A 25700-nucleotide genomic window follows, 5' to 3' on the forward strand; every position below is an offset into this window, starting at 1 on the left:
ACTAATAGAAAGAACAGGGTACACTCATCTACTAAATGGAGCAGAGAGACCCTGCTTAGCTCCTGGTCGATCCTGTAATTCAATTGTATTGACCTGACGGAGACCTCCTGAGGTTGGGCTGGCAGGAGCAGGGCTGGTGTTGTGTTATGTGGGTCGATTGGGGAGCAGTGGAATGTTGTGGCACTGAATCAGGATGATTCCTTTAAGCCCCACCCTTCCATACAACCTGTTCTTTAACTCGACATTGATTTTCAATCTTGCTGTGATTAATGTCTGCCTCCTCCCATCTTTAGGGCTTCCCTGATGGATCACAGGTAAAGAATCCAAAAGCAGTGTAGGCGATACAGGAGACGAGCATTTGATCCCTGGGTCGGGAAGATTTTCTAGAGGAGGAAATGGCCTCCCATTCACCCTCTCACAAAATACATAATTTTCACAGTCCAGATGGATCAGGGAAACCACTCACAAATTCTGTGGCAACAGCAAGTTCTAAGTATTTGATAAGATACTTTTGACCATGGCCCATCCTTCAATTTTTCAAATCAGAGTTCATTCTGAAGCTTGTCACACAGTTAGATAATTATGAGAACCTCCTTGGATGCATCGTGTATTTTTTTTTTTTTTAAACGTCTTAACTGGTCCAAGCATTAATAGATGTTACCCATTACTTATTAAAACCTAAATATCAAATTCTAGTCCCCACTTTACAAGTACATAAATGGACACAAAGATAAAGAGAAGTGATTTGTCCATGGTCAGTCAGGGATAAAATCTAAATCTCTTAGCTCCTAATTTAGTGGTTTATATGCTAAATTACCCTGCCTCTTCAGGCCCTCTGGGAACACTATCCTGAAATTTTGTTTAAGCAAAATGAGCCCCACATACACTCTCACCAGAAAAATTAATTAGATAATTTATCAAGTGTGAAAACAACATCAGAATATTCTGTACAATTGATCAAGGACTTTAAAATAATTCTATTATAACAAAACATTCCTTCAGGCAAAATAATTAAGTCTGAAATTCATCAGGACAGATTTACACGTTTAAAACTAGTGTAAAGTAAGGACTACAATTCTAGCTATAATGCAAATATCTCATTTCCCCAGAGTTTAAAACAACTCGCTTAAAGCTGTTCAATTATTTTAGCAGCGCACTTTTAAAAGAGAAACGAAACTTGAACAAGTCTTATTAAAAGTAGCACTCAAGTGATAAGGCAATGTAACAAAATGCTATTTGTGAATTCTAGGTAGTGATCACTGTAAAATTTTTTCAATAATTCTGCATATTTGAGAAATTTCATAATAAAGTGCTGGGGGAAAAAAGTAAACAACCAAACAACTCCCCAATATCTAGGCCTTACCAGAAAAAATTACAAGACAAATCACCTACCATAAAATGGTGAACTTCAACATTCATGATCATGAGTGTGTGCTGTGTGCCAGGCAGGGTGTCAAGTCTAAGGTTTCTGCCTTGGACAGAACCTTGCCCTGCTGCTCATCGCTAGACATGCCCCTCAGGGCTCAAGAGGAAGTACTTATGTGCTTTCAGGACCACCGATAGCATCTCTTTCCTGGGATACAGAAATCCACCTGCCCTTTTTCCCATGGGCGCTCTATTTAGCTTTTATCCTGAAATCTAGGAGACAGTTGGGGAGGTGCAATCAGTCAGCAGAGACAAAGAAGCTCTACGAAGAGAAGGTTCTCCCTTTGAGAGACAGCACAGCAGCTGTGCTTTGCAGACTTCCTAGGAAATGGAGTGGAATGCATGGACCTTCAGAGCCTCCAGCCCTGAGAGAGGAGAGGACTGTGCCCCTCCCCACTCCTGTCCCATAGGCAGGGCCAGCGTCCTGCTGCCAACGCCCCTTGAAAGGAGCACGTCTTCTTTCTACACGTGTGTTCCCCATCCAGGATTACTTTCCCGCATTTTATGAAATTTTATAACAACTGGAATTGCGAGGAGAGGAGGAAAAAGCTTCAAAACTATTGCTTCTTTTTCATTTCCTCAAGGCACTGCACTGCTTAGGTATTTATGGAACTGGGTTGATGGTATTTCTCACAAAACAATGAGAATTTAATTGAGGCAAAACAAGAATAGCGGTTACTGAATTAAGGAAAGATATTTCAAAATCTTAATTTAGAAAAATCTAATAATTAAGAACATTTTTCTGGTCACCAAAGACTTGAGGATTCCCTGGGCAAAGGGAAGACAGACAGCAACTGCTCCCCTCTGATGAGGATGTACTCTACCCACATGCATGCTTTTAGTTTATCTAAGACTTACAGTATAAAAACAGTAATGAAGGACAATTTTATAATTCTATACCTGCCACAAAAACTAATTGCTAGAGATCATCCAGTGTGTTAGTCCATCATCAGGGGAAAAAAATCCTCAATTTTCATCCTATTTCAGGGCTTCCCAGGTAGTGCAGTGGTATAGAATCCACCTGCCAATGCAGTAGACACAGAAGACCTGGGTTCAATGAGTCAGGAAGATCCCTTGGAGAAGGAAATGGCAACCCACTCCAGTATTCTCGCCCAGGAAATCCCATGGACAGAGGAGCCTGGTGGACTACCCTCCATGGGGTCACAAAGAGTTGGCCACAACTGAGCAGCTGCACAAACATGCATTTAGTGCCCCTCTATCATTCTGCAGAATAGCCAGAAACTGCCATTGCTGCAACAGCTAAAGGAGAGGTTAAAAACACACACACACACACACACACCAAACTACCAGTCAGCATGCTGACTTGTTTTCTAATAACAAAGGGTACGACGACCTGCGGCAAGTTTCACTGAACACTGGGCTGGATGTCTCTGGGAAAAGAAGAAATTATTTTTAACAATGTCCAAAAATTAATGTTAAAGGGGTAATAAAACAGATACACAGCACAGATACTTGTAGGTCAGCTGGGTCCAAACCAGCATGTTTCAGAGTGGAACTGGAGGATTGAAAAATGAAAGGAAGAGATCCACTTTCCAGCTAAGTTTTGATTCTGAGTTGGAGTCAACAAAACCTCGTATGTGGAAAGACAGTCTGATCACTACTCTTATCCCACATTCACAAGGAATGATGAGTACATAATAAGTGGCCGGTTTATTACACAATGCCAAATGTTGGGAGTTTAAAAAAATTGTTCAAATTAAAAGGAGACCCTAAATTGATACTAAATTGAAGTACTACGTCAGGAAAAAATAGACCAATTTTTCTACTGGCAAAATCCTTTTGTAATTATTGTCAACATTCTGCTGGTTAGAACTTCATTTCTTAAAACAAAATTTTATGGTTGACATGGACCTTAGAAACATCTAATCCAATTCCTTCAGGGAAACCTGAAGCTAGGATAAGTGAGGTAAAAACCTGATTTTGTTTCGATTTAAGGCTCCCAAGTTAGTAGAAAAAAAATAACATAACCAAAGCAGGAAATGACTCACCTCAGTACCTAATGCACAGGCATGCTTTTAATAGAAGTTTGACCAGGAAGCTTTTAAATATTATTTCCTTTTTTGTTAGGGTTGAATGTTTTGTGGCAACATGTAACTTTTTTTCTTTGAGAAAAGGACATGTTTATTGTAGAAAAAAATGTAAAATGGGTAAGCTGCACAAAGAAGAAAATAAGTCATCAAAAAATGGTAGTAGCTGTCCTTCAGGCTTTCTTTCACCTATGCAACAAGAACAACTTTATTTTTTTACATGTACCTTGACAGGTACTTATTTTTGGACAACAATCACAGAAACAGCGGTGTTCAAAAGAGCTGAAAATTTCTTGGCTCAAATAGCTTTTCTCACCACCAATGAGCCGCCATACTGGCTGACTAGGTGAGACATTTAAACTTTCTCTGTTGGTGATTATGTGTGTGTGTGTCCCCTTGTTCTAGAGCACTAGGGAACAAAGAATCACGGAAGGGCTGTGGAATTCACTCTGCCTGGAAAAGACAAAAAGGGACTTGTAGCCTAACACCTAGCAGCTGGTTTTCACATGGTTCTCAGAGTTCTAACTCTGGAGAAATGCTACTTTGTAGCCTAAAGGAAATAATAAGCAAGGTAAAACGAAACAACTTTAAGGAGAATTATGTGACAGACAACACAGTAGTATTTAATAAGTAAGGTTATATTTAGGGTTTAAACTAGTCCCTGAATATCCTTAATAACACTCTGGAGGAAAAACCAGGGTGAATGAGAACTTAAGCTTCCCAAGGATTATGGCTCAAATCCCCTGAAATCTATAGGAAGTCAAATAAAATTCATTGGTGAGTATTATATCTTTCCCATTGTTTTTTGTTTGTACATTATTATTGAGAACAGGGTAAGTTTGCTGCAGATGTTTTTTCTGTTGTTTCTTGAACAAATCAGAGGATGCTACATCCCTGAGTCAGTACTCCGTGGCTGAAAACCCTCCCTCCGAAGACTGCCCATGTCGAAGCGGGTGGAGACCTCACAGCGTACTAATAACGTGTCATCCTTGATGAAGGTTCTTTGTCTGAGGGCTTCCAGATGCATAAAAGTCACGTAGCCAAAACCCTTGGGGTTCCGGGGGATGGTGGGTCTCTGAAAGGCCAGGAGCTCTGGTTTGGCGTCCATTATTTCTTCGTGGTTTTGCCTCACAGCTGCTTCAGACTGGTCAAGGATGGTAAGGCGTATTGTCCCCTGGAAGGGCCACGGCAGGTGGCTGTCGTACTCCCCTTGCATCGTGTGGACAAAGAGCCATATGTAGTTGGCGCAGCGCTGCGCGCTCGGCAGCTGCAGGTGCAGCCGCATGCACAGTTTGTAGCCGGGTTTGCCTGTGTAGAACCCGGGGCTGTGAATGACAACAGGCTTCTCCTCTTCCTGCGATTTCAAGTGCATCCCAAAGTTGCCAATCTTCCAGATGTAAATCCCATTGCACTGCTGTGCTTCTATTTCAGCAACTTTGTCCTCAAGGGTTCGAATAGTTCGCTTGAGCTCATTTACATACATGCTCTGGGTTTCCATTTTTGCAGTCAGTTCCCGGATTTGATGGTCTTGTCTTACAAGGCGACCCTCTAACTGTTGAATGGTTTCTTGGAAATTGTGGACTTCTGAGTGACGCCCAGAGGAAGGCCGGGTGGGAGGCACAGAGTCATACAGAGGCATGGTACATTGAGGCACAGGAGCTACCGCGAGGCTTAAAGTCTGAACAGCCTGGGCCATCATTCTCATATGCGACTGGGTATTCTCTTGCAGGTGGCGTGCCAAGTGATTCCTCTGCATCTGAAAATCAAGCACAGGCCTCAGGTAGGGAACAGAGATGTGAGGACTAGGAAAGGGACCTAGCCAAGTCAAATAAAAGGTTCTGAAGTCACATCATCACTCTCCTCAGTCCCCTACAACCTTCTCTGACTGCATCAGATTCTCCATCCAGAGAAATGATCTTGCCTCTTCATTCCCTGAAAAACTGAGAGGCTATCTGCTGAATATTCATTCAGGTTTCACTCAGACAAACCTCCCTCCCACTTGTAAAAGTATCAGGATCTATGCCCGTCCTTCTCTTTGGACTCAGAGCTGACCCTCCTCTTGTCCTAGCTTAATGCTTCACCTGGGCTCCAAGTGGCATCCATCCCTTTTCACCTCCTCAGGAGGTTTTGCTTAGCCATCTCCTTTCTCCTTTATCTTCAAACATTCTCTCCTCTTAACCATTCCCCTCAGAACAGATTTATTAAAGTCTTTCCTGTTAAAAAAAACCAGGGTGTGGGGGGAGCAACCCCTTTATTGATCTTGTATCTCCCTCAAGCTAATACCATTTTCTTCCTCTTCCTATTATAACCAAGAGCCATCCACCTGCACTGTCTCCAACCCCACACTTATTTTTACAAATCTACTGCAAAGTGGAATCTTCCCTGTCTTCCTACTTTTCTAAGGTCATCAAGAATAGTCTAATTGTTATATGAAAAAAAGATAATATACCAATTCTACTGTGAGGGTAATTCAAGTACATTATAGAAAGAAAGTGTAGATGTTCAAAAAGAAAATAAGCTACCTGTTATCTCACCTACCATGAACATTTTGATACATTTTCTTTAAGTCTTTCTCTCTATGAACACAAGCAATAGAGGATCTTCCCTCAAGTGTAATCATACTATACACTATTTGCTCATTTAATTTTAAGTTATTAAATGCATACTTACGATAAAAAAAAAATTCAGATATAAAGGCACAGCAGAAACGCCAAAGTGTACTCACGCTCTCCAGAAAGAGAGACAATGCTGTCTCTCAGGTATCTGACAAAACTGATCACCAGGTCTTAAAACTCACGTCAGAGATCATAACAATCCTTACTCCTTGCCTGTTTCACCAGCGTCTGAGACTGTTCATTCATGGCTCCTTTCCTGGTCTGCTTCTCTTTCCAGTACACTCCGTGCAACCCCAATCACACCTCCCCCTGTCATCACCAACTGCTTCCCCCACTTCTCTTTGGAGCTAAAGACCACATAAACAACGTGTCCGCCGCCTCCAGTCCACTGCTATCCTCTACCACACTATAGAACTTGATTTTCGTGATCTATATTTGAGAATTAAAAAAACAACAACTTACCTTTTCATGGCAACCAAAAGCACTGAACGTGCATGGGACTGGGGCTGTAGGGCAGTCTAGATCATAGTGATTGGGCATCTGAAAACCAAAGCAGAGGCTGAAAAACGTCCTTCCCTGCCTTTCATATTCTAGTTTGACAAGAGCATACTCACAATAAAGAATAACACTTCATCTAAACAAAATTATATTGTCTATGGCTGCTTTTGTTACAGTGGCTGAGCTGAACAGCTGAAACAGAAACCAGTCAGCCCACAAAGATTAAAATGATATTTACTTCCAAAAGTCACAGAGAAAGGAAATATCAACATCTCATACTGAGCCCCCAAATCACTCAAAATTCATTTCGAGAACATGAGTTTATTCCTATTGTTGGGGAACTGCCACCCTCTAGCGGCATTTTAAAGAAAAAGCACCTTCTGATGTCATCCACAATGCAACTAGAACTCTCACTGAGGTCCATGCCACTGATTCAGTTCAGTTCAGTCGCTCACTCATGTCTCTTTGCGACCCCATGGACTGGAGCACACCAGGCTTCCTTGTCCTTCACTATTTTCCACAGTTTGCTCAAACTCATGTCTATTGAGTCGGTGATGCCATCCAACCATCTTGTACTCTGTCGTCCCCTTCTCCTCCTGCCCTCAATCTTTCCCAGCATCAGGGTCTTTTCTAATGAGTCAGCTCTTCGCATCAGATGGCCAAAGTATTGGAGCTTCAGCTTCAGCATCAGTCCTTCCAATGAATATTCAGGGTTGATTTCCTTTAGGATTGACTGGCTTGATCTCCTTGCAGTCCAAGGGACTCTCAAGAGTCTTCTCCAACACCAGAGCTCAAAGGCACCAATTCTTTGGCGCTCAGCTTTCTTTATGGTCCAACTCTCAGGCCCGTGATGAGGGACCAGTAAACTGTCTACGTCAGAGCCACTGACTGCACCCTGTACTTCCCTCATGACCACCTTTCATAGCTTCTTAGCTTCTGTTAACCTGCGCATACTCTGACTACAATGGGGAGATTCGGATGTTAGAAGACACTTTAAGCACCTAGGTTTTAAAGAAAGTCTCAGCTTTTAATTTGGGGACTCCAAAACACATTCTTTAAGTTAAGATTCATTACACAGAATTATGTTTTTTGAAAGTGGTATGAAATTTCCTCTAAAAATTTAGTTTAGCTATAATCTCAGATGACCTAAGAATATACTGGGCTACACCTAATGGAAGTTTTTGGCTTAATTCTCACTTATGACTTTAGTAATACTGCTATGTTATTTGTATTCATCTGTTTTACAAGATTGTTGTTTCTTGCAATGACCAAATATGTAACTAAATCTCCAATGAAAATGATGAGGACTTGAACTGGAGGAGGAAATGGCAACCTATATGACCCTTCAGAAACAACATCTGTAACAGTGGTCAGCAAAATTGTCTCTGAAGGGTCATGGAATAAATATTTTCAGCCTTGTAAGCCCTATGGAGCCTGTCATGTGTGTGTGTACGAAGTCGCTTCAGTTGTGTCTGACTCTGTGCAACCCTATGGATCGCAGCCCACCAGGATCCTCTGTCTGTCCAATTCTCCAGGTAAGAATACTGCAGTGGGTGGCCATGCCCTCCTCCAGAGAATTTTTCCAACCCAGGGATCGAGCCCAGGTCTCGTATGCCTCCTGTATTGGGAGGCAGGTTCTTTACAGCTTCATCTAGGAAGCCCCATGGACTCTGTCACAGTACTCAGCTCTCCCACTGCAGTACAAAACCAGCCATATACAAGACATAAACGCACGGGCAGGGCTGTGTTCCAATGAAACTTATTTTAAAAAGCAGGTAGCAGTCAGATTTAGCTGGTGGGCTGGTTTACTAATCCCTAACTTAGAATGTCAACTTTCTTATCAGAGATCAACGTGCAAGACAATGGCACAGTCAGAGTCAAAATGTAGGTTTTTTGATTCTAAACCTAGCGTTTTTTCCTACATTAAGTTTTATTTCTGCTAGGTTTTAGATGTGCTTTCCTTCAAACATCAAAACAAGGCAAAAAAGAAAAACCAGGTAGGTGAGAGTTCATAAGCAAAAACAAGTTTAACACCTTCAAATTAAGGCCCTGTTGGAAAAAAAACTAAAGGACTCTGTTAACAGATGAATGGAAAAATTTAGCCGAGGGACAGGTTTTGCTTTTCCTACTTAGTAAGGTAATCAATTATGATCTCTGGGTTTGCAGATTTCATGGGTGTATAAATATTTAGTGACTAATATTCATATTCTGTGGGTAAACTCTTCAAATGTCAGAAGATAGCAACCAGATGGAATTTTCCTTTCTCTATTAATAATAAAAATGAATAGTTTTCTATTACAGCTACTTCTGATGATGCCCCATCAGGGGTCTACAGACAACCGAACAGAGAGGCTACAGATCCTGGAAATCTCCCAACACGCCTCAGGGGCCATGGCAATAAGTAACGTTCTGCTACAGACTTGTTTCCTTCTTTTTCAAGTGGTTTCTGGATACCTAAGATCCTTATTTCACAATCTAAAGATGTATTTCTTATAAAGTTTTCTGTTCTTTAAATGAGCATTTTTAATTATTTTTATCTAAAAATTACTTGGCTTTATTTAGAACTTTTATGAATATACATAAACACAGGTATTATGTTAATGATTTAGGAATTTTAAGTACTTATGACTGAGTACTTTGTTCTTTCTGAAAGTACTGTATCAATATATCTGAAAAAAAAAACCTCAAGTTTTCTAAAAAATTGAAATATAGTGGATTTACAATATTATATTAGTTTCAAGTATATAGCAAAGTGATTCAGTTACATATATATTTATATTTTTTGGATTACTTTCCATTATAGGTTGCTACCAGATAACAGATACCAGATACTGCATATAGTTCCCCACTGTGCTGTGCATATACCTGTTGCTTATCTATTGTATGTACAGTAGTTTGTATCTGTTAATTCAATACATCTAATTTATCTTTCCCCGCTTTTTTTCTTCTTCTGTAACCCTAAGTTTGTTTTTTTATCTCTGGGTCTATTTTTTTGTACATAGATTCACTTGCATCATTTCTTGGATTCCTTATGTAAGTGGTAACATATAACATTCGTCTTTCTCTGTCTGACTTACTTCACTTAGCAGGCTATTCCCTAGGCGCATCCATGCTGCTGCAAATGGCAGTTCCATTCTTTTCTATGCCTGTTGTTGTCATGGTTCAGTCGCTCAGTCGTATCTGACTCTTTGCGGCCCCATGGACTGAGTGATAGTCTAACGTCTATATACATATACCACATCTTTTTACACCAATCTGTTCATGGGCATTTAGTCTGTTTCTAAGTCTTGCCTATTGTAAATCATGTAGCTATGAACACTGGGGTGCATGAACCTTTGCTTTCTTTTTTTGTGCTCCACTGTGTGGCTTGCGGGATCTTAGTTCCCCCAGCCAAGAACTGAATCCAGACCCTTGGCAGTGAAAGTGTGGAATACTGACCAATGGACTGCCAGGAATTCCCCATGCACCTTTTCAAATTAAGACTTTTCATCTTTGGGGGGATATATGCCCATGAGTAGGATTACTAGATCACATGGTAGTTCTACTTTTTATTTTTTTAAGGAACCTCCATACTGTTTTCCACAGTGGTTGCACCAATTTACATTCTCACCAACAGTGTAGAAGGGTTCCTTTTTCCCTACACCCTCTCCAGAATTTATTATTTGTAGACTTTTAAATGACAGCCATTCAGACTGGTATGAGAGGACAACTGATTTTGACTCTGATTTGCATTTAAAACTCACAAAGTTTTAATTCTTCTCCAATCTGCATTCATTTTGCCTTATTGATTTAAATTTTCAATTAAAGACCTAATTTACTTCTTTAATCTATTTATGGAAATATTGGTTTATGAAAGAGAATCACTATACCTGTTCTCTGATGAGCATGGTATTGCAGTATTCACAGATGACATTTGCCAAAGGACAGTTCTGCTCATGAATCTAAATTTTATTGGCGAAATATAAGAAAAAATGTGAGAAAATCTGAAAAGGTAAAAATAACCCATTTTTATAAAAAGAAATATTTTTCACTATGAATAAATTAGGGACACTGGTATGTGTAAAATAAAAATGTGAGAATAATCTATAATGGTTATTTTCTCTCCCTTCGCCAGTGAAGAAATGAGATTCATCTCACCCTCCAGCTCTTTGACAGAATATGATAGTATGCATAAGAGAATCTTTTAAATCACTTTTTGAAAACCTGATTAAAAGTCATAGAGCATCTGTGACTGTTTGGACATCATTCATCAATACTATACTTCTCCAAAGACCTCTTTTCAGAAATTTCCAGTAGCAGCAAGATGATTTAATTAAAACTCTTATCAGGAGGGTAAAGAACAGATGCATAATTGGGGCAGGTTGCCTAGGTTCTTGAAGGCCCCAGAAAAATGAGCCTTGTTTTCTAGAATACAATAAATTTAAGAAATAACTAACCCTCCTGGTTAGGCCCATTTTTAAAGTTTAAGAACACACCAATTGGCTGTAATTATGCCTCAGACTTCACTGTTTTTAGCAAGTTAGCTGACACTGAATAATTAATCAACTTAATAAGTGTAATACACTTGATCTCATAAGTAGGGACATTACCAAGATGAATCTGCAAGAAATAAAAGTCTAAGGAAATACCTTGATAGTAAAAAGAACATAAATTGTACATACATCATTTTAGTAAAAAGGACATAGGATGGGGATACAGGATCTAGGATCTCTGTGCTGGCCTTCCCATTGATAACATTCATATAAAATCACTTAATCTGTCTATAAATGGAAAAAATGTTCTATCATCATGATGCTGTCAGGTGCCATGGAGTTTCTTTTAAAAAATAAACATTTTAATTGAAGTATAAGTACAGAAAAGTGAATTCATTTTATGTGTACAGCTCAATGAATTATCACCAAAGAAGCATACTTTGTGGATGTAATCTCCTCAAAGTTTCAACAATTCATTCTCTTTTTTAAAGAGAAAAATGTAAGTCTTATACAGTAATTATTTGTCTCTAATCCAAAACTGGTTATTAAAATTCACATAGGGAAACAGATCAGCACATGCTTTTCTAGAAGATTTTGTTACTTGTATATCTTCTACAGTGGTTAAGGAGCAGAAAAAATGCTTTCTAAGAAATAGACGAAAATATAAACCCTACATTCATTTACTAAAATGGTTTACTTGACTTACTTTCTTAAAACTCAGTCTTCTCACAATTGATAACACAGACTCAGGACTAGATTAACATCTTCATCTCTGCTAACTCCTTCCACTGTACATTAAAAAAATAAAACAGTAGTTGAATCAACAAATCCAACTTAGTACATACCTCTTTATCTTCAAATGCCATTGATACAGCACAGTTTTCACAAGGAACCTGTCTCCTTGGACACTCCTTGAGAATATGAATATTAAGATGGCATTTCTGGAAGGGACGCTGGCATTGCGGACAACTCATAAGAGCAAACTCACAGTGTGCTTGATGCTCCTATGAAGAAAAAGAAATAAGCAGTATTTGCCAGTCCTTGAGAAATTTTCTAAATATATTCTAAGAATATACTGTTCTCTTCTATAGATTTGGCTACTGAATCTGCTTTGTGTAGTACACACCACAGAACTACACTATGAAGGCTTTAATGGATTTTTTTCAAATAATGGTTGTGAATTGAAAGTTTATACAAAGGACTTGACTTTTCAGGTTCATTTATCTAATTAGGGAAGAGAGTTGAAAAGAAGCAGATTTTCTCATCGTCAATTTAGTGCTGTGTCCAAAAGGCCACTCTTTCAAAAGGAGCTAAGGGAGTAAGTTATACATATATTTTAAATGCTTAATTTCAAATGGAACTTAAGTGATATTTAACTTCTCATAAAAACCACCACACTAAGGATTAACTTAAAAACAAATTCTTTTATCTGGTGGCTTCAGTTCATCTTAAGCTATAGGAGAACTCCATTTAGTTCAAAATAAAATGAATAATTTAGAAAACCAGAGAAACAAGTATGATGAGGTTGCTAAGATGATGACTACTTGGGGCTTGTTGCTTATTTCAAAATGAGAGAAATGAAGCTATGGGATTAAAACGTGACACGTTTAAAACGCTCTTCAGTTTCATTGCAGATAAAGTTCACCCAAAAAACTTTTAGAAGAATACTGATTTATTTTTTATTATTACAGGGTGTAAAGCCAGAGTAGACGGAAAAAGAAATTTCTGGTTTCTACTTATATTTATACTCAATAATGAAAGGGTTGGTATTAATTCAGCAAGAATTTACTAGCCAATCACTATATGCTAAGCAGTGGCAATATCCAGATGGACAAAGCGAAATCCCTGTTCTCCAGGAACTTCTTGCATAAACGCACATGGCTAGAAAATAACTTTAATACCTCAAGATGCCTCAGTTCCATCTTGTGCAAACAACCTTCATTTGGACATTTCACCATCAGCGAAAGAATCTCTCGTTTTGCAAAATTGTCAGGAAATAGTTGGTTTTCCAGCAGTATTTCATTGTCAACTGGACATTTGTGACCTGCATCCCTAAAAGAAACAAATACATTATTTAGTAGATTTAAAACATTCACCTTAGAAAATACAAAACAATAATACATCACATAGATAAATTCTTCATATATTATTTCCTATAGAAAATAAACACATTGTATTGTATAATATCACCAAAATAAACTGTCCTTTTACGGACAGTTTATGAACCGGTCTTGCCTGTGTTCTGACAGCAGCCATTTAACATACTAGGGAGATGTAACTAAATATATGCTGCTCAGAATACACTAATAACATGTCTACAGTTATTAGTCATAAGTAAAAATTACACCCATTAGCAGTAACCCCGTGAGGCCACATTTTTAAGGTTTACTCTGAAAGTCATCAACACTGGCTCATGGACAACACCGGTTTCTTGTATCTTTGTGTCATGGGTACAATGCAGTTGGGAGTTAGAAGGACCTCTATGTCCTGCTTCCCCATGGTTTATTCCATCCAATTATGGGAAAAACTATCCCCAAGAAGCTTGGGTGTCTGTCATGCCCCTTTCACTTTTGGGGATGTTTCAATCTTCACTCGCAAAATGTGGCAGGTCAGGGAGGCCACAGAGCGTCCTTCACTCAGACACTGGTGGTGCACTTCCTATGTGTGAACAACAGCGGTGGTTCCTGTGGAGGTAAAGTGCTGAAAATAAGCTGTGCTGTCCAACGTCTCAGAACCAGAAATGGTGTGACAGAGTGTTTACGGGGCCTCTCTCACATTGCATGATGTTATCATTACACTGTCAAATATTTTTTTGAGAAGCAGGGACATAAACAAATTTACTGAAATATATTCCCCAAACCTAGATGATTGGGTGTTTAAGAGAAAGAAGAATCTTTCAAAGTGAACTGGAAATCATTATCCACTGCATAAGCAATCACTCCAAAAGAATATGGAATTGATTGAGATGTCTTTTGATGCTCTGAATGACTATACCGACGAGAAATTCCTGAGCCGTTCCTTAAGAACATTAAAGTCAAAGTTAGTGGTCATTTCTAGTTTAGGAGATAGAAAAAAAGAAAAAGGACCTCAACTTCCTTTTGTGGGTTTTACTTCCTTTTCAGATCACTGTTCTACTACTTTCATGAATATCTTGCCATTAAAAACCTGCTAAAGATTAGTTACCTTCCTGGGCATGGGTGAAATACTGTACACCTACAGAAAAAGCAACAATTCACAGTGTGGTCTTGATTCAATCTAAATATAATATAAATTGAAAATCACTATAAACAGAAGAAAAAAGAAAAGGTAAGCCTTTAACAGTCTCACGTATGCCCTAAACCAGTGGTCTCAGCTGGGGCACCTCTGAGCCCCCGGGGACATCTGGCACTGTCTGGAGATGCTCCGGTTTGCACAACTGCAGAAGTGGGCCTATTTTCACCACCCAGTGAGCAGAGGTCAAGGACACAGTTAAGCATCCTATAACACCCAGGACATTCTTCCACAACTCAGAACCATCTGGCTCAGACTGCTGATAGTGTGGAGGGTGAGAAAACCAACCCTAAAGAGACATTGGCAATTCACCACCGGTTAACAAATTTTTCTCCAAAACTGAAGTGAGACACATGCTCCCTTTTAATTTAAATTAAGCCAATTCCCAAGTATGGATGCTGCTGCTGCTAAGTCACTTCAGCCATGTCCAACTCTTTGCGACCCCACAGACATCAGCCCACCAGGATCCCCCGTCCATGGGATTCTCCAGGCAAGAACACTGGAGTGGGTTGCCATTTCCTTCTCCAATGCATGAAAGTGAAAAGTGAAGTCGCTCAGTCGTTTCGGACTCTTAGCGACCCCATGGACTGCAGCCCACCAGGCTCCTCCGTCCATGGGATTCTCCAGGCAAGAGTACTGGAGTGGGTTGCCATTGCCTTCTCCAAGTACGGATGAGGTTACCACAAATTCAAATTTTATAGAAAGGTCTAGCTAGACTCACAAGAGAAAAAAGAGGATTCAAATAAATAAAATCAGAATGAAAGAGGAGACATTACAACTGATACCACAGATGCAGAGAGATTCATGTGAACAAGTATATGGCGGCAAATTTGATAACCTAAAAGAAATGGATAAATTCCAAGAAACATACAGCCTCCAAGACTGAATCATAAAGAAACAGAAAATCTGAACAGACTAGATTACCAGTAAGGAGAGTGAATCAGTAATCAAAAACCTTCCAACAAACAAAAGTCTAGAAGCAGATGGTTTTACTAGTGAATGCCATCAAACATTTAAAGGAGAATACCAATCCTTTTCAAATTCTTCCAAAAAAAAAAACAGAAGAGGAAAGAACATTTCCAAACTCCTTTTATAAGCCAAGCGTTACCCTGACACCAAACCAGACAAGGGATGCCACAAGAAAAAAATAATTTATTTAAAAGTCAAAAGAAAAGCTTACAAGATGAGTGAATGGCCAGACAACCTACTTAGAAATGATTTCACCAATATAAGTAGATGCTTATTAATGGAAGAACCTAAAATTCCTCTAGTTCTTCCATTTTTTGGTCTTGTATAGAACTCCTAAAAATGTTCCCATCTACTTTTGAATAATAGTAAAATACATCTATATCTTAGGAGATGAATTTTATTCCTTTGTGGAAATCCCAAATACTTTCATTCAGTTGAAGCTCATGACTTACTGAGCACCTACTACATATCAGCACTTAGGAAATATCAAGAAATAAAGTTCTCAATCCCTGCTGTCAAAGAGCTTATCTTCCAGGGGGGCAAGCAGACAAAAAGCACACAAATTATCTACATTTTTAAAGATGAAAAATGCTGAAGAAAAAAAGTACCTAAGGGAGAAAGGGAGTATGGGGAGATGAGGTGGAAGGCACGCTGTGGTATAAACAGGGAGGCCAGGGTACCTACAAGAAGGTGAGACTGAGAGGTACTCAGGAGTAAAGTGCATTGACTAAGCACTTAGCTGATAAGATGCAGAGAGAACAGCTATAGCCAACTACACAAGGCAAGAGCATACTTGGCAAATTCAAGGAACAGAAAAGAGTGAACAGGTAGAGGGAATGGGAATCTAATAGAAAGGTGGTCAGATATGACTTAGTGACAGAACTAAGGTCTTACAAGGGCTCTGGCGTGTACTGCCAGATGACAGGCTGCAATGCTTGGAGCAGAGATAACATCATCTTATGTATCTCACCAGGTTCGTTTTGGCTGCTATATCGAGAACAGTCTGGAAGCAGGCAAGGGCAGCAGCAGGGCAGCCTGCGAGAGCTGACGGGGATTCAGCAGGGTGGTGGCAGTGAGGAGACATTGAATGTTGGCAGAGCCATCGATCAGTGTTGCTTGGTCACAAAGTCACATCCGATTCTGCAACCCCATGGACTTCAGCCTGCCAGCCTCCTCTGTCCCAACAATACGGGACTGGGTTGCCATTTCTTTTTCCAGGGGATCTTCTCATTTTAGGGATCGAACTCAAGTCTCCTGTATCTCCTGCACTGGCATGCAGATTCTTTTATCACTGAGCCACCAAGGAAGCCCTGTTGATCAATACCTTAGGTGAAAGTGAAAGTTGCTCAGTCATGCCCGACTCTTTGTGACCCCATGGACTATACAGTCCATGGAATTCTCCAGGTCAGAATAGTGGAGTGGGTAGCCTTTCCCTTCTCCAAGGGATCTTCCCAACCCAGGGATTGAACCCAGGTCTCACGCATTGCAGGTAGAGTCTTTACCAGCTGAACCACAAGGGAAGCCCCCTGCATTGGCATATGGATTCTTTATCACTGAGCCACCAGGGAAGTCCCATCAATCAACACCTTAAAAGAACTGGTTATTTTACAGTGGTCCATAGGCTTCAGGTAGCAGACAAAAACGTAATGTGGCTAAAACGAGAATAATGATTACTTATAGAGTCAGCATTATTTGTACTGTCGAGATGATCATATTCTAGCTGCATCATCATTTAAGGTACTTTTTATATTATTTTCTTAAAGCTTCAAGACACACTCCAGACTATAATACAACTGCTTTAAGTAGAAGGAGCTCCTTATTGTTTATTTATCTAATAGTCAAAGAGGGAAGGAGATAGTAATTACCTTTCATGCTACAGTAAGAACTGGAATAAGAATGTAAATTTCTCAGTTTTCTGTCCACTGTTCTTTTCCCTGAGGCAGCTTTTTATAAATGTGTAAGATTATTCTGTGTAATAATGTTCCATTTGGTTGTTACAGCATCTGATTCTTTCTTTATGCTCACGCACCTTATTGATTTGATGATGCAGGCTTTGCAGAACCTGTGGCCGCAAGGTGTTTGCACCGCTTCCCGCAAAGCCATCAAGCAAATGGGGCACTCGTATTTGCTTTCCAGGGGTGGGTCAAATTCCACGTCGTACCCCTGGATCTCCTCCATGAAAGAGCTGGAGAGAGTCACCGTGCTGGCCGTCCCACTCACACTGTCGTCTTTTGCTGCAGTCCCACAGGAGCTGGCAGCCATGGCGGCGCAACAGTCGCTCTCGGACTGGCTGGATCCACAGCTGTTTTCACAGTGTAGCAGACTCATAGTAACGTGATCATCAACTGCTCTGTAGACACAGCAAGGAAAAAAAAATCCCTTAACATATATTCTCACACACACGTATATATCATAGCTATCTATGCCAGCCACCTTTTAGTGGATATATTAATACATTAGCTATGCTAATATCATTTACAGAAAACTTTCAAAGTTTTTTTTAGCTTTGCTTCATAAACATACTATTTTATAAGTTAAGAAATTCGTGAGCTTGTAGAAAGCCGGAATAAGGTTAACAGAAGAAAAATACCTCAGTTGTAATAATTAGCATAATTATCTGTTTAAATGTCTGTTTTCTATGACTGGAGTTTCAAGAATATTTGTTTCCTCAGTACTTAGCACAAGCTCTTTCACCCATCAGGTGTTCATTAAGCAGCTGAAATGAACTTAGTTATGCTGCTCGAGTTCCTTCAAGTATTCAGAGCGGAAGGCAACGGTACGACGGGCAGGCAGTGCAAAGAAGACCAGTGCACGTGGGATCAGAGGATCGTGAGAAACTATTAGCTATGTGATTTAGGGCGATGTAACCATTTGGATCTCAGTTTCCTCCTCTAGACCTAAAATTCTTTTGGGTACAGCTGACCCATGAACAACTTGGTGTAAGGGGTGCCAACCTGCACACGATAAAAAATCCAAGTTGGCCCTTTGTTCTCAGAGTTCCACATTCTTGAAGTCAACAACCACAGATCCTGTACTGGAAAAAAAAAAGCATGTAAGTGGACCTGTGCAGTTCAAACCTGTGTTGTTCAAGGGGTCAACTGTACCTCCAAATGTTCAGTGTGGCAATTTCTATTATGCAGGAAGAACAGAATTAAAAAAGCGTATTATTTCTACGTCCCCGTGCCCTCAGTCAAGTGACTATGTTTCATTATTAATGACTGGAAAAAAAAAAATGAGGTTTTGTTTGCCTATGGAAAACTATGCCTTTCATGGGTAGGTAGGATGCTTTCAAATTCAAACCTTTACTGGAATTTACAAGTTAACAAGTTAAGGTCTAAAAGCAATTCACAGCCTAGTTAACCAGGTCCCTCCTGTAGATAATTACACTGAAGGAAAATTCTGTCTATGTGCCAGATATACAGCTGACCCTTGAACAACATGCGGGTTAGGGGTGCTGACTCCCACGCAGGTAAAAATCCACATACAACTTTATGGTCTGTGTCTATACCCACTTATTCAACCAACCTCTGATGACATAATGCTGTAGTATTTATTGGGAAAAAATCCACCTATAAGTGAATTCATGCAGTTCAAACTTGTGTTCAAGTATCAACCAGAGTTCTAGAAAACAGAATGTAACTCTCCAGCCAATGTTGTAGACAATGTATCCTCAGCCTGTCTCAGTTCAGTTCAGTTCAGTCACTCAGTCGTGTTCGACTCTTTGTGACCCCATGAATCGCAGCACGCCAGGCCTCCCTGTCCATCACCAACTCCCGGAGTTCACCCAGACTCACGTCCACTGAGTCAGTGATGCCATCCAGCTATCTCATCCTCTGTCGTCCCCTTCTCCTCCTGCCCCCAATCCCTCCCAGCATCAGAGTCTTTTCCAATGAGTCAACTCTTTGCATGAGGTGGCCAAAGTACTGGAGTTTCAGCTTTAGCATCATTCCTTCCAAAGAAATCCCAGGGCTGATCTCCTTCAGAATGCACTGGTTGGATCTCCTTGCAGGCCAAGGGACTCTCAAGAGTCTTCTCCAATACCACAGTTCAAAAGCATCAATTCTTCAGTGCTCTCAGCCTTCTTCACAGTCCAACTCTCACATCCATACATGACCACAGGAAAAACATCTAGCTTTGACTAGACGGACCTTTGTTGGCAAAGTGATGTCTCTGCTTTTGAATATGCTATCTAGGTTGGACATAATTTTCCTTCCAAGGAGTAAGTGTCTTTTAATTTCATGGCTGCAGTCACCATCTGCAGTGATTCTGGAGCCCAGAAAAATAAAGTCTGACACTGTTTTCACTGTTTCCCCATCTATTTCCCATAAAGTGATGGGACCAGATGCCATGATCTTCGTTTTCTGAATGTTGAGCTTTAAGCCAACTTTTTCACTCTCCACTTTCACTTTCATCAAGAGGCTTTTGAGTTCCTCTTCACTTTCTGCCATAAGGGTGGTGTTATCTGCATATCTGAGGTTATTGATATTTCTCCTGGCAATCTTGATTCCAGCTTGTGTTTCTTCTAGTCCAGCGTTTCTCATGATGGACTCTGCATATAAGTTAAATAAGCAGGGTGACAATATACAGCCTTGACGTACTCCTTTTCCTATTTGGAACCAGTCTGTTGTTCCATGGCCAGTTCTAACTGTTGCTTCCTGACCTGCATACAGATTTCTCAAGAGGCAGGTCAGGTGGTCTGGTATTCCCATCTCTTTCAGAATTTTCCACAGTTTATTGTGATCCACACAGTCAAAGGCTTTGGCATAGTCAATAAAGCAGAAATAGATGTTTTTCTGGAACTCTCTTGCTTTTTCCATGATCCCGCGGATGTTGGCAATTTGATCTCTGGTTCCTCTGCCTTTTCTAAAACCAGCTTGAACGTCAGGAAGTTCACGGTTCACGTATTGCTGAAGCCTGGCTTGGAGAATTTTGAGCATTACTTTACTAGCGTGTGAGATGAGTGCAATTGTGCGGTAGTTTGAGCATTCTTTGGCATTGCCTTTCTTTGGGACTGGAATGAAAACTGACCTTTTCCAGTCCTGTGGCCACTGCTGAGTTTTCCACATTTGCTGGCATATTGAGTGCAGCACTTTCACAGCATCATCTTTCAGGACTTGAAACAGCTCAACTGGAATTCCATCACCTCCACTAGCTGTGTTCGTAATGATGCTTTCTAAGGCCCACTTGACTTCACATTCCAGGATGTCTGGCTCTAGGTCAGTGATCACACCATCATGATTGTCTGGGTCATGAAAATCTTTTGTATAGTTCTTCTCTTAATATCTTCTGCTTCTGTTAGGTCGATACCATTTCTGTCCTTTATTGAGCCTATCTTTGCATGAAACATCCCCTTGGTATCTCTAATTTTCTTGAAGAGATCTCTAGTCTTTCCCATTCTGTTGTTTTCCTCTATTTCTTTGCATTGATAGCCAAGGAAGGCTTTCTTATCTCTTCTTGCTATTCTTTGGAACTCTGCATTCAGATGCTTATATCTTTTCCTTTTCTCCTTTGCTTTTCGCTTCTCTTCTTTTCACAGCTATTTGTAAGGCCTCCCCAGACAGCCGTTTTGCTTTTTCGCATTTCTTTTCCATGGGGATGGTCTTGATCCCTGTCTCCTGTACAATGTCACAAACCTCATTCCACAGTTCATCAGGCACTCTATCAGATCTAATCCCTTAAATCTATTTCTCACTTCCACTGTCTCATTTCTATATAAAAATCCTGTCTGCCACCATGACAAACAGTGGATTAAGACAGTAATCCTCAACCTTTTTACCATGATAGAAATCTTTATTTTCCTTCTCAGAAATACTGAGAACCATTTGATGAGCGCCTACAAAGGATGAGACAATATTCTGGCTGGAGAGGCAATACCATGAAGTGGTGAAAAGCTTAGGTGCTAGAATTGGATGATGTGAGTTTAACTTCTGTCTCCATTATTTGGTGTATGCCCTGGGCAAATTACATAACCTCTCTGTGCTTCAGTTTCCTCATCTGTAAATGGGGATAACAAAAGAATCCACCTTAGACTTTGATTAAGTGTATTAATATGTGCAAAACACTTAGAACTGTGCTTGGAAGTAAAGTGAGTTATCCTGTGTGACTCCATAAGAGTTATTTTATTTAACAATTTCATTGTTCCCCTTTCCCCCCTGTCAAAGGGAAAACTCTGAGTCTTTAAAAGGCTAAGCAACTTGCCAAGGATTAACCAACTAATAAGAAACAGTTAGGATCAGAACTCAAGACCACCTGACCCCAGAGCCTATGCAATTTGTACTAGCCTATAGTTGTCTATATTTTGACAACTTTGTCTATCAAGCTGTATTAAAACTCTTTCCAATTATTTTTATGACACTAGACTAAGATGCTGACAACAGCTTCTATTAAACATGAGCTGTTTAATGAAACATGAGCTGTCCAGTATTATCAGGTTGGGTTGATAGAATTCTAAAAAATCAGTAAAGAAAGGCTGATGCTTTGTTTCATTTTTTTAGTTTTGATATAATATTTTCAAAGAGTTAAAAACAGTTCAAGAATCCTTGTTACAGGTAATGCAGATTCCCAGGGAAGGCTGTACAAGTAGATGAGAAGGAAAGGAAAGGCAAGATAATGGAAACGAACAGAATTAGTCTTTACACCTGTGCTCCAGGAGGGGGTGAAAGGCCCCCGTTACACCCTCCAAATCTGAGGACAGATGACACTGTGATGCTATACTAGGGTTTATATCCTTTGTTTTTTTATTTTCCTGTATACATTTTTGTTGGAGAAGGAAATGGCAACCCACTCCAGTATTCTTCCCTGGAGAATCCCATCAACAGAGGAGCCTGGCAGGCTACAGTCCATGGGGGTCTCAAGAGTTGGACACGACTTAGCAACTAAATACACACACACATACACATTTTTGTGCTTAATTACAACTTTAGGTAAATTTCTTAGAAGTAGAATTATTAGCTCAGGTATATAACTTTTTATGATTTCTTATAGATGATGCTGGTTATCCAACATGAGCTACATTTTGATACACAATATCAAAGGCTTTCTAATTCCCACTCCCAAGAGTAGATTAAGTATGAGAGAACACATTTTATATACCTTTGATAATTCCACATATAGTTACTTTTTGAAACTTTATTCATTTTTTTAAAGTAAAATCACTTTTGAGAAATTAATGTTTGTTTGGTTATACAGCATATATCAAAGTACTAGCCAGAAGACAAAAGCAAAAGTCATTGAGCCAAGTCTACTTTTTCTGCCCAAATGTCCAGTTAAAATTTAGTTTATTGGATAGTTTATATACTGCCCTCTTGCTGTCCAGTTCAAAAAACTTGAAGGTCTTTAGGTTGAAAGAGACCTTTTATAGCAAATATGTTACTAAGAAAATCTGTCTAGTCAATCACAATTCCTTAAAAGGAATTCCACTGTGGGAATGCAGTGTTAAGACACGAAAGTGAGCATGTCTTAAAAATCTAATTGCCACTACTTTTCAAGCTTTTAAGAAGTAATACAGAAGCTTTACACCTTTCAAATAAATTTTAGGTAGTCACTGTGTCTACAGGATATAGTCCCATGTAACTATACTGCAAAGGGAAAATTAAGCTAAAGCAGTATTTTAAGTGCCATTCAGTATTTTTAGGTTTACTCTTTCTTTCTGGCAAGTTAAAACAATTTTTCCCTTTGATTTTTGGGATTGTGATGACTTAAATGAAAATCATTTTCCTAACTACAATGAGTAACTGTTTTAATTAACACCAATGAAAAAAATAGTGCTTACAGTCAGCTACAGAAGTGAATGGAAGATGACCTGGCAACCAACTAGAAAATATTATGTTCTATTAGTTTTTTTTTTTTAACCTCACATGGTGCCTCAGGTATCCACTGCATGAGATGCTACAGAGGTAGGCTTGGCTTTTCATAAGCTAAAATAGAGTTAACAGATATTCTTACTTGCAAATAAAGATTTCTTACAGCCTCTTTTCTATTCTAACATTTAGAATTCATGGGGCTTTCTACATGAATTAACAGAAGAGACAGTACAAAGTTCATGGTTCCTTAGTAGGTTAAGAGTTTCATGACTAATTCCCTCTTTGTGAACTTAGTAAGCACTGCATTAATTAAATATTGTAGGATGTATCCACTGCCAACTTATTTTGACTGCAAAATGAATATTGAAAATAGCCTTATAAGAAATCATAGCTTACATTCCCCTATTAGCATGGTGTGTATAGTAGTCTAAAGAGTATACTGTTAAATATCTTGTGGGAGGGGGAGTAGGGTTATGCACAAAAATTTGTTTCTGTAAGATCTACAGATGCTAGGAAGAGAAACCCACCAAGCTAAAGAAGTCAACGTTATATCTTGAAATGGTCAATTTTAAGTCAACGGAAATTCGTTCATAGCTAAACATGTAACTCACATAAAGTAAAACTGTGTTAATACAAAACACTGAGAAATCACCTCTAATTTGCTATTAGCTTTAGAAACAAGAACTATTTATTAGGTTTTTAAAATATATTCCTAAAATTGCAAAGACCTGCAAAAGTGTTGCAATGGCCAAGAAGTGCGGGCCAAAAGAGTCAACTGCTATCCCGTATTCTTGAACACAAATCTGAGGGGCATTCCCCTTTCTAGGCACTATTTGGTCTCCTCCAGGAGGCAAAGATTTGAACAACTTCTTTCAAAATCTAAGAGGCCACAAATTTATCAGGTATTCAAATCTGTCACAGAAAAGCCCTCAAGTTACAATTCTGAAACACTGTGCTGTATGCAGCGCGTGCAGGTTCAAACTGATTTTCACATGGGCACCAAATGCCTGAGACACAGTCCTTCCTTGAGTCATGAAAGGGGCCACAACGTCCTCACTCCACCCCCAGCCTTAAGATCAGAAAAGCCCCTTCTCCCTTCCCTAGCATTCACAAGTGGATGGATAAAGCGCCTGTGGCCAGATTCTCAAGGCCAACACTCAGAAAGTTTTTCTTGTTTCTATGCCTGTGTACAGCAAGGCATTTAGTAGTAAATTACTCTCCCGAGAAACCAGAGAAAACACGCAGATATTACAGGTTCAAGCCGCTAAAACTTGTAGGTACTTTCTGTTCACTCAAGACAGTCCTAACTCTCAGCTGGAGTTCCCCTGAAGCCAAATACTAGGAACAGCTTTATCAACCCAGCGTCTGGAACAATCGCTAGAACTCCCAAGTGCAGGCGCGGGGGAGGAAACATTCGTGTCAGCTGAATAAAAAAAAAAAAAAAAAAAGCTTGCTGCCTGGGAAGTCTACCGAGTTCAACATGGAGCCTCAAAATAGCTTTCCCATGACAGTGACAGAGGGAGTCGCTACGAACTTAAGAGGGATTTTTTTTTTTTTTTTTAAAGCTGCTAACATCCGAGCGACGGGAAAATCCAGGAGACGATTTCCTCTTCTGGGAAGGGAATGCGCGGAGTGGGGCAGGTCGGGCGGAGGAAGCTGGCTCGCGACTCCCGCTGGGAGTTGCAGTGACTCGGGGAGGAGGTGCCCGCAGCCGGCGGAGCAGAGGGGACAGGGGGCGGGGTCCCCAACCTGTAGGAGCCCAGGGGAGAGGAGGCGGCGTCCCCAGCCCTTGGGAAGCGAGGGGACAGGGGCGGCATCCCCAACCCGTCAGAAGCCAGGGGACAGGGGCAGCGACCCCAACCCTGGGAAGCGAGAGGAGAGAAGGAGACGTCCCAGCTCGTGCGGAGCGAGGCCGCGACCTCTAAGAGCCGTCAGAAGACTCACCGTTCGGGTTCGCTGGGCCGCCGACTCCACCCGGCCGCACGACTCCTCTCGGCCAAGGCGCCAGAAGAGGAAGGCGCCGCGCTCCGCGCCGAAGCGGCCGGAAAGCCAGTCTCCTAACTTGAAGGCCGCCACTGCTGCGTCCCTTGGGCGCCCGGAGCCCGAACCCCAGAGGTGGACACCCCTACTTCCGCCTTCTCTGCTCGCAGGAGGAGCGACGGGCGGGGAGCGGGCGGGGAGGAGACAGAGGGGCCGAGCCGCGCGGGGCGTCCCCTGGCGGCGGTCCTCCACGCGAGCGCGCTGTGGCGCAGGCGCGAGGCGGTCAGTCTAGCGCTCCCCCGCTGTGCTTCTGTCCCTCGGTGGTGGGAATCCCACCTGGGTTCTTTACACCGCAGTCCTGAACTCGTGTGTGTGTGTGTGTGTGTGTGTGTGTGTGTGTGTGTGTGTGTGTGTGTGTGTGTGTGTGTGTGTGTGTGTGTGTGTGTGTGTGTGTGTGTGTGTGTGTGAACTGGGGTGTGTGTGTGTGTACTGGTGTGTGTGTGTATGGCAGCAATAGCAGTAATTCCACACTGTTCTGATAGCTTACCTATCCAAGCAGGAGAGAAATCCCAACTCAACGAAATCACTCGACTTTCGAGAATCCTTGAATCCTTCCCCAAC

The 25700-nt window shown here is 40.7% G+C and overlaps 1 protein-coding gene across 3 annotated transcripts; it reads right to left on the reverse strand.

Moving 5' to 3' along the window:
- Positions 1 to 4090: 4090 nt before the first annotated feature.
- TRAF6 (TNF receptor associated factor 6) lies at positions 4091 to 25272 on the reverse strand. 3 transcript variants are annotated; one of them, XM_061381173.1, is made up of 8 exons: positions 25044 to 25272; positions 18252 to 18326; positions 17327 to 17647; positions 12960 to 13110; positions 11904 to 12062; positions 10456 to 10527; positions 6551 to 6628; positions 4091 to 5229 (listed from the first exon to the last, which is right to left on the reverse strand). In XM_061381173.1, the coding sequence occupies exons 3-8, from the start codon at positions 17623 to 17625 to the stop codon at positions 4360 to 4362; spliced, it is 1629 nt and encodes a 542-aa protein (XP_061237157.1). In that variant the 5' UTR covers positions 17626 to 17647; positions 18252 to 18326; positions 25044 to 25272; the 3' UTR covers positions 4091 to 4359. The 3 variants fall into 3 exon arrangements, with proteins under 3 accessions (XP_061237157.1, XP_061237159.1, XP_061237156.1); XM_061381175.1 differs by having other exon boundaries at positions 18252 to 18331; XM_061381172.1 differs by lacking the exon at positions 18252 to 18326 and having other exon boundaries at positions 25044 to 25271.
- Positions 25273 to 25700: the final 428 nt, after the last annotated feature.

The sequence above is a fragment of the Bos javanicus genome, chromosome 15 (assembly GCF_032452875.1).
Source record: "Bos javanicus breed banteng chromosome 15, ARS-OSU_banteng_1.0, whole genome shotgun sequence".
In the NCBI taxonomy this organism is placed as follows: domain Eukaryota; kingdom Metazoa; phylum Chordata; class Mammalia; order Artiodactyla; family Bovidae; genus Bos; species Bos javanicus.

Bases quoted from the DNA above. Each gene is read 5' to 3' on its own strand.
- TRAF6 (XM_061381173.1), bottom strand. From the start codon at position 17,625: ATGAGTCTGCTACACTGTGAAAACAGCTGTGGATCCAGCCAGTCCGAG. The intron at 12,063-12,959 runs GTATTAAAGTTA...TTTTCTTCATAG, and splicing joins TGGAACTGAGGCATCTTGAG to GAGCATCAAGCACACTGTGA. The intron at 6,629-10,455 runs GTATAGTGATTC...TTTGGTTTTCAG, and splicing joins CCATGCTCATCAGAGAACAG to ATGCCCAATCACTATGATCT.